At 40.1% G+C, this 9,103-nt stretch overlaps 1 protein-coding gene across 1 annotated transcript in view; it reads right to left on the bottom strand.

Annotated features, from left to right (window-relative positions):
* PDE5A (phosphodiesterase 5A) overlaps window positions 1-9,103 on the bottom strand; it is a 129,813-nt gene that overhangs the window by 62,379 nt on the left and 58,331 nt on the right. Inside the window, exons 4-6 of the mRNA XM_003800072.3 lie at window positions 5,265-5,336; window positions 3,345-3,434; window positions 485-622 (exon numbers count right to left, since the gene is read on the bottom strand). Of these exons, the coding sequence (XP_003800120.1) occupies window positions 485-622; window positions 3,345-3,434; window positions 5,265-5,336 (300 nt within the window). The remainder of the gene's footprint in view (window positions 1-484; window positions 623-3,344; window positions 3,435-5,264; window positions 5,337-9,103) is intronic.

Here is a 9,103-nt window from a genome sequence, read left to right as displayed (position 1 = left end):
TTTTCCAGTGTTGGCAAAGGATGTGGCACCTTTAGTAATATTGCCTCTGTTGGGCTACGCCTTCTAGTTTCCAGATAACTTCTAGTAAAAAGAAATTTTGATATCCAATCCATTCAGAATAGCACGTGCTGGGAGGAGGTCTACTTGTTCATAGCAACCAGGGCATCCCTGTTCCTGACCATGAAAAGTCAGCACACTATAATGGCAAAGCATTTTCCATCAAGACAGGATAGCCCCTGGCAGAAGCAGCACACAGACATTCCTACAGTAACTATTTGGGGAGGGGGGCACAGACATAGGTGAAGGGGGCACTGAAGGCACCCTCCATCCCTACCTTTCTTCAACCTGAATGGCTCCTATCTATTTCTGTGCACAGTTGGGTTTGAGAGAGGGTTCTGAGGCCAAAACGAGGTTTAAGAGCAGTGTTTACAGGAACCTAAGTTTCTGTCTTTCTAAAAATAAAAAAGTCATACTCTGTACTCACGGAGCAATCTTCATCCACAATGAAAATGGTGCATTTCTGCACCTGCATGAAGGAGATAATAGTGGCAGCTATTTTCTTCAGAATTACTTCTAATGATTGTTGTTCTTCAAAAATTAAGCTAGCAAGGTCAAGCAGCACCTAGACAAAAAAGATTAAGAGCTTATTCTTTAGCAGTTGTTTGTAATTATTAAAGGACAATGATTTATATGGGCTACAAACTGCTTATATAATTTAGCAGGTTGTAACCATTCAGGTAAAGTAGGGAAGGGAAATGTGACCAAGTCTGCATTCAAGTATTAAATGTCTCTGCTAATTAATAAAATTGCCTATTGACTGTTAATAGAGTTACTATAATTGTTAAGAGGACAGGCTCTGACGCCAGAGTAATCAGTTTTTAATCTTGACTTCCTTTCCTGCTAACTTTGTAATCTAGGGCAAGTGCCCTAAACATTGGAATATTAAAAAACCAAAATCATAGAGCTGTTAGGCTCCGCACCTGTGGCTCAAGCGGCTAAGGCGCCAACCACATACACCTGAGTTGGTGGGTTCTAATCCCGCCTGGGCCTGCCAAACAACAACAAGGGCTGCAACCAAAAAATAGCCAGGCGTTCTGGCGGGCGCCTGTAGTCCCAGCTACTTGGGAGGCTGAGGCAGGAAACTCGCTTGAGCCCAGGAGTTGGAGGTTGCTGTGAGCTGAGATGCCACAGCACTCTACCCAGGGGGACAGCTTGAGGCTCTGTCTAAAAAAAAAAAAAAATAAATAAATAAATAAAAAAATCATAGAGCTGTTGAGAGGATTAAAAAGGTTAATATTTATAAAGCATTTTGAACAGTATCTGATATATAATATTCTAATATACACTAGTAATATTGTTCCAAAATTCTGAGATCCACATTTGTCAACATTATCAATATTTTACAGAGCATAGTAATTAATATTATACAGAGTAAACAAAGTTTTAAGAGTTTCCTTTGTGTGTGTGTGTGTGTGTTTTTCAGTAATTTCTCTTTCCTCTAAACCCCATAAAAGTTACTCCAATCTCACAAAGCATTTATATGATGAAGGGGGAGAAAGAAACTTCAGAAATTCAGAAAATACAGAAAATTCACTGGAGGTGACACTATCCTAGCAGGGCTCTGAAAGATGAGAAAGAATCCTGCAGGTAAAGTAGGGAAGGAAAATATTGCAGGCAAAAATATTAGAATTAAGAGAAAGTAGCATATTGAAAGTTTTGATCGTTTTATGTAAAGAACTGAGAGATGAGATTACAGAGTTAAACAGAGCGAGAATTCCAAAAGCCCTGTATGTCTTTTGAAGAGTTTGGACCATGTTGCACGGCAGGAGAGAAGTGATGTGATCACATCTGTGCTTGTAAATTGGGGCTGGATGAAAGTACATCAAGACAGCAAGAACAGAGCAGGGAGAGCAGTGTGGGGTAGACAGCAGGTGAACGTCCAGTATCTTACTAACACAAGCGCTGACCTGAGAAAATAGAGGGTCAAGATTATCAAAGAAACAGTAAGAAAAGAATTGCATGGACCAAAGGGCTTACTTAAGTCTTCTGATTGAAAGGAATAAGTTGACATGATGGTACCAGCACGATGAATGAGAAAAGGGTCACTTTGTGAAATCAAGTTACAAAAGCAAAGATTAATAAATATGAAAAGCTTATAGCTGAATATACACAATATGTATATATAATATAAAAAGCTTATAGACAAATATACACAATATGGATATATAATGTAAATTGTATGAATTGTGTCATACAATTTCTATGTTATATATTAATATATATAAAATCTACAAAAGGGCCAACAAGCATTAGAGCAACGTAGATGGTTAATAGAAGACAAAGCAGCACCTTTTCATTCTGAGAAGCTGATTTTTCAATTTAGAATTTTACATTGAGCCACAGTGGCAGGATGGGGTGACAGATATTTTCATACAGACAAGGACTCAGGACGCGCACCTCACCAAACCCTTTGTAAAGTCATAAAATCCAGAAAACAGTGGAATCTTTCTAAGAAAGCAGGGAAGAAAAGTTCCACGACAGCTGTGCAGCAGGCATAGGGCTGAAGACTTTAGCTTGCAAAAGGAAATGTGGGGAACCTCAAGTCGGACGGACATGTCCAAGGAAAAGAGGAACTGACCAGAATGCCTAGTGTAATGGAGAGTTTCGGGTGGAAAACCAAGAACACAAGGCTACACTAGAGCAAACAGTCAAGGAGAAAAGAAAGAAATTCAGAAATCTGGGGAAAAATTTAAAGTTGTATAACAAGGGTAATAATAACAACATTTATATAATCATAGTATTTATAAATACTTTGTTTTAAACAGCAACTTTAGAATTAACCTAGAAAAAGCTTAAGAAAAATTCATTCTGGTTGTAGAACAACACATATGTTAACCGGTGTGGGCAATACATTAATGAAAGAATGAAAAAGCAGGATTAAGGAGTAGTTAGTTGGTAAGAGAGATGAAGGGAACAGAGGTGCTAAGATGCTCTTCTTATAAAAGTAGGGAATCTATTATTGACAGACTAAGAACTAAAACCTTTATATAGCACCACAAATGCAACCTCTATAGCTTAAAACAGTGATATGATGATACTGGTAGGATAAGGGTAGTGGCAAGTAAGGGATGGTGTAAGTCAAATAAATCCTCATCCCCCAAGTGAATGAATATTATCTAACAGTGATAAAGCAATTGAGCATGGAAAATAAGAAATGGAAATGACTATAAAAAATAAACAGCTCAGATATTTAGAAGCTGAATCTGTACTATTTGAATTTTGAATCATCTGCACACATTACTTGGATCAATTTCTATACTCTTCTCTTTAGTAATCAGACTTACCTGATTTCTCTTGTTCTCTAGCAGTGAAGTCTCATAGAGTTTAGCATTATGAAGAACAATCCCGCAAAATGCCAAATAAGCAGCAAAGTCCTAGAAAACAGGTAAGATAACAGACATCCAAAATATTCACAATTAGAAAGCCAGAAGTGTAGATGTTTGTTCTGCATAAAATTAGAATGATACAAAACTAAGCTAAATGTTAGAATTAGAAGTTGTGTTAGCGCAGCCTCCTAAGGTCATAGTTAGATTATTAATTAATAAGGAGAAAGGAGAGGGACTAAGGTAATGACCTCTTTATGTCATTGGAAATTGCAATTCATCTATGAAAAATTTGTTGTAGCTTCTGAATGACATTAAGACTTGAATCGATGCTGAAATTATATAAATAGCTTAGAACTTACTACCACAGCAAATGAAAGTTCACAGGCTTGTGAGTATATTGGTAATAAAACCATAAAGTTAAATACCATGTAAAGTTGCAAATATTAGTTTACATATGGTCTATCTTCTTCATTAAGCTATACTAGGGCAACGTGCTCACAATTATATTAATTGTTGATTCAACTAACTCTTTATCTTTAGATGGCATACTTTTTTTTTTTTTTTTTTGAGACAGAGCCTCAAGCTATGGCCTTGGGTAGAGTGCCGTGACATCACAGCTCACAGCAACCTCCAAGTCCTGGGCTTAAGTGATTCTCTTGCCTCAGACTTCCAAGTATCTGGGACTACAGGTGCCTGTCATAGTGCCTGGCTATTTTTTGGTTTTAGTTGTCATTGTTGTTTGGCAGGCCTGGGCTGGACTCGAACCTGCCAGCTCTGTTGTATGTAGCTGGTGCTTTAGCCCCTTGTGCTACAGACACCGAGCCTAGATGGCATACTTTATTCATAATTATGGATTTATTTTGTCAAGATGTGATAGAGCCTAAAAACTGCAAATACACTCAAGAGGGTTTACATTAATGAACTATAAGCATAATGATGGAATATAAAGCCAGTCTAAGAACACGTTTTCCCACCAAATATCTTCAGGTGTCATTAACAGAAGAGGGCCCTAGATGTCTATTATTCTGATTTTATAAAATACTTGCTATATATTCTGAAGCCATTAAAACGCGGTAACTAACACAGGTGCCAATCCAACCAATAGCCCTGAGCTAAAAATAACTGTCTTATATGAATGTCTTCCAAATTCAAAAGCTCCTACTAGGACATAAACATAAATGGGCTGAGCGTAGGAAGAATTCAGTTGGCTATCATATACATATAATTGCATATTCCACAGAGAAATAACAAGACCTGGTGTCAGAATGAAGTTATAAAGCGGTTTACCAGCTTTCATCCTTAGAGGGGAAGCACGTCAGTGCGGCACATGGAAGTACTCCTTCACAGTTGGAGGAGAACAGCAGATGAAATAATGCTGACTGCTGCTCTTTCTGAAGCTCAATTCACATCACCCGCCCTGAATTCACACCTCGGCGCCCTACTGTCTGTGTGCAAGGCTTATAAAACATTTGGAAATTTGCTTCACCAGGAGGCAATTCCAACTTTTAGCCAACCAGCAGTGCTGAACTTGGAGCAGTGCTTTTATGGGTTTTACTCAAGGTTGGATCTCTGTAGCAGTGATGAAAGTTAAATGAGACAGTTAAAACACTGCCAGTGACCCTCTGGGTGGCCCCAGAGTGCACAGCCCAGCAGAGCCTGGGTGGCACAGCGAGGGGGGAACGTGGGGGCTTCTAGGGACAGATTAACTTAGCTCACAGGGCAAATCAACCCCGCATTCAGCCTGAGATACATCTCTGAATGTGTCAGATCGTTTTCAGCCATGTTTTTCTGTGACCAACAATTCCAACATAGAGGTCTCTACACTATCAAGAGAAAGGATCTTCCAAACTGGCTTCATGCCACACCCAGGTTTGGTACCTTCTCGTCTTTTTCAGTGAACGTCCCACCATTTCCTGATTTCTTGTTGATGGCCTGGGCTACACCGACAACCTGGTATAAGGAGAGAAAAGTGACAAATTTTTCAGTGACTGAACCTACTGATACAAATCAAAGGGGGTTTACATAGATATTCTACTCGTGCTTTAAAATAATAATAGGCTACAAAACAAACCCCCTCACTCAGCATTGGAACTAGCTTTGTCTGTATCAAGTACTGCGTTCTTTTTTCCTCCTGAGAATTCAAATGTTTCTAATTTCTTGGGGCTGACTATTTTGAATTCTGTCATTTCACCGGGCCTTTTGGATAAAATGATTAGAAATCATATGTAAAGTGAACATTTTCCGTAACTTTTGATTATAAACAACAAATTCTGAGTACATGTCAAATAAAGTATATAATAAAATGAACGTTTTATGTTGGTCTTTCAAATGGGCTAAATGCTTTTTACTAAAAATGAAACAGGACCAGATCATGGAAGAAATGGAAGCGAATCATTAGGGTCACAGCAATTCTCAGTGTAGGGATGTAGTCCAAATTCTCTGGAAACTTCCACCCTTGCAAATTATTTTACCTTCAACAGACTTATTTTTGGGAAAAAGGGTTACTAAAAAATCACAACAGGAATTAATAGGCTGAGCTTTATTTCAAATAGACCAGGAGATGTTATTTTACTTAACCCTTCAGTTTTCACTTCATTTTGAGTTATTACTTCATTCTTATAAAGACCGTCAACTCACTTTCACCTCCTCTTTATTACCAATTTCAGTCTTTCCTTCCTTCTGCAATTTAGTATCAGTAGAATCAGCTTTTCTCCTCTAACTGACTACACTTAGGACCATGCAGTGCTTACTTCTGTGTGGATGGTCCATCCTTATTTCTCAGTTTACTCTCTTAGCTTTCATAAAAGAATATAAAATTCCCCTGTAGGATAACAGAACAAGGAAGGGAAAATACATTCTTGTCTGACGTCGTTTTATAATGTTAACATCTTTCCCTTTTTCCCTCTGATAGCATAAAGGGAGGTTAAGTAATTAAAAAATAAAAAGCAGAATTATCCAGTTATTCTATACCTTTTTGCTGCCCTTAGCTCAGCTCTCTTATTTTTGTATACTCTATAGCGCTTGAAAAAAGCTGACACATTTCTAGATGTTCCAACCTCAGTGACTAAACGTATAGGAAAGCTTTTGTCTACGGTCACAAATGTCTGGATTCTAAGTAGGCACATTCACTCAAAATACCACTGATGAGAACCACTTGAAGGTCGCTGGGTCTAATATAGAATATAACTTAGCTTTTTTTTTTTGAGACAGATTCTCACTATGTTGCCCTTGGTAGAGTGCCATAGTTGAGCTCACAGCAACCTCAAACTCTTGGGCTTACGTGATTCTCTGGCCTCAGCCTCCTGAGTAGCTGGGACTACAGGCGCCGGCCACAAAGGCCAGCTATTTTTTTGTTGTAGTTGTCATTGTTGTTTAGCTGGCCCAGGCTGGTGTATATGGCCGGCGTCCTAACCACTGAGCACGGGCGCCAAGAGTGTTTCTATATTCACTCATTCATCCATTCACATAACAAATACAGAAGTGCCTACTATGTATCAAGGAGTGATACAAACCGAGGAAATGACCACCCTGAGGGAGCCCAGAATGAAGACCGAGCAGTATATATAACATACACTTATAGCACAGTAGGCGGGGGTGATCCAGATGGCCAGGGGTTGCTTGGAGCACTGAAAGGACTCTTAACGTAAAAGAGAAAGCTTCTCAGAAATGATGACATTTCAATATTTCTTTTTCTTTAATCAATGGCTTTAACGTCTTTAAAAAGACAAACTTTAAATCCTTTAAATTAAGGGAGATGAGTTTAAAACAGATACAGAAAGTGCCAGGCAAAACTGCTATGATAATTGCACAGTACAAAAAGTGTATATTGATATTCTATTAGTGATCGCAGCTGTGTGAAACAATGTTCTTAGCAAGAAAGTAAAGAGAGAGCCCCTGCTCACTCAAAAATATAGAGACACAAAACCCCAGCTGCATATTAAATGACCAGTAATCAAACTGTATTGACATTTTAGTCCACCATTATATCACCGTAAACTGACAGTGAGATAGATTTTTCAGAATCTTAAGAGAAAAGAAATAAAATTAGCTGAATAATGTATTTTCTGGAATCAAGACTAGTATAACAATAATGCTGCTGAGATTCAGTCAGTGAAGTCCCTTGAAAATGGGGTCAAAGTCACCATGGTCTGTGGCTGCTGGCTATGTATGCTCTTAACCTAGTCAGTGATCTGTAAGCAGGGTGACTGAACGATGATTTGGGATTGGAGGAAGAGCTGAAAGAGATGAGGATATAAGATGGTTTATGAGCGGGTCAGGGAGCACAACTCCTACTAGAAAAGCAGAACCAAAATATGGCCCAGTCCAGTGAGTCTGTAGCAACTTCCATTTCAGTACTGAGGCTTCTGACCAGGCACTGCGGTTCACACCTGTAATCCTAGTACTTTGGGAGGTTGAGGTAGGAGGATTCCCTGAACTCAGGAGTTCACGACCAGCCTGAGCAAGAGTAAAATAGAAAAGATAGCCAGGTGAGGTGACACATGTCTATAGTCCCGGCTACTTGGGAGGCTGAGGCAGAATTGTGAGCTCAGGAATTTGAGGCTTCAGTGAGTTATGATGAGGCCACTGCATTCTAGCGAGGGTGATACAGTGACTCCAACAAACAAACCAAAGCTTCTTCACTAGACTTGAGGAGGTCCCCAGAACTCTCCCTTTATTAAAACCCATTTCAACTTAAACTTTAATCACCTACACAGGAGAGATGAGACAGCCTGGAAAGGGCAGGGACCTACTATTGGGATCCCAAAGCAGACAAGGCCAGTCCCGGCCCCTCACACCAGCTTCCCAGGAAATAAGCCCAATGAGGTTCTCAGCAGACTGGCTGTGACCAAGTACCCACAGAGGGACATGGGTGAGAATAGGAATGAGAAGATGCGGGGGCAAGAGTGGGCTGGGAGGGGAAAACTGGAAGAAGTAGGGAGCTCAGGTCATCCAGACCTCTCGTTTGATGCCTAGGTTCTCTGATGCCTGAGTTTTCCAATGCCTGGGTTCTCTGATGCCTGAGTTTTCCGATGCCTGGGTTCTCTGATGCCTGAGTTCCCCGATGCCTGGGTTCTCTGATGCCTGAGTTTTCCAATGCCTGGGTTCTCTGATGCCTGTGTACTCTGATGCCTGAGTTTTCCAATGCCTGAGTTTTCTGATGCCTGGGTTCTCTAATGCCTGGGTTTGCACCTGGATTCTCTGTGGGGTGGGGGCGGGCTCTGCACCTCGTGCTTCTCACTAGTGAAGACGGCACCACTGCGTGGTTATTTCCACCCTCCTTGTGCCAAGGTCATGACATAACCATAGGGACGTAACATCAGCTATGTGCCTGCTTCCAAGATGGTGGCCGCGGCAGTGTCCAGCACAATTGATTGGGTGGGCTGGAGACTCCCGCAGCTGTGGCGCCCACTTGGTGAAAGTGTGGGCAGGGAGGGGGGTCGTGCAGAGGGGGTACTAGTACTGTATTCCAGGGTATTATTTTGCAATAATAGATATTGTTATTGCTTTCTAGAGTTTTTCACTTTTAACACATAAGCATAAGTAAAAGAAAAACCTTTATGTAGATAAGGAATTAGTACTACCATGTATAATGCACATCTTTATTTTTCTCTCAAAAATGTGGGCAAAATTCTCCTTAGTAAAGTATCACAAGAATGGAGAAGCAAGAATTCACTGCACTCAAATTCTAATATGAATCCAGTAGGCGATCTAATACA

Source organism: Otolemur garnettii, unplaced genomic scaffold (genome assembly GCF_000181295.1).
Source record: "Otolemur garnettii isolate 467f Iridium unplaced genomic scaffold, OtoGar3 scaffold00164, whole genome shotgun sequence".
Taxonomy (NCBI): domain Eukaryota; kingdom Metazoa; phylum Chordata; class Mammalia; order Primates; family Galagidae; genus Otolemur; species Otolemur garnettii.
Note: the sequence above shows the minus strand (reverse complement) of the source record. Positions and strands in the feature narration are given on the sequence as shown.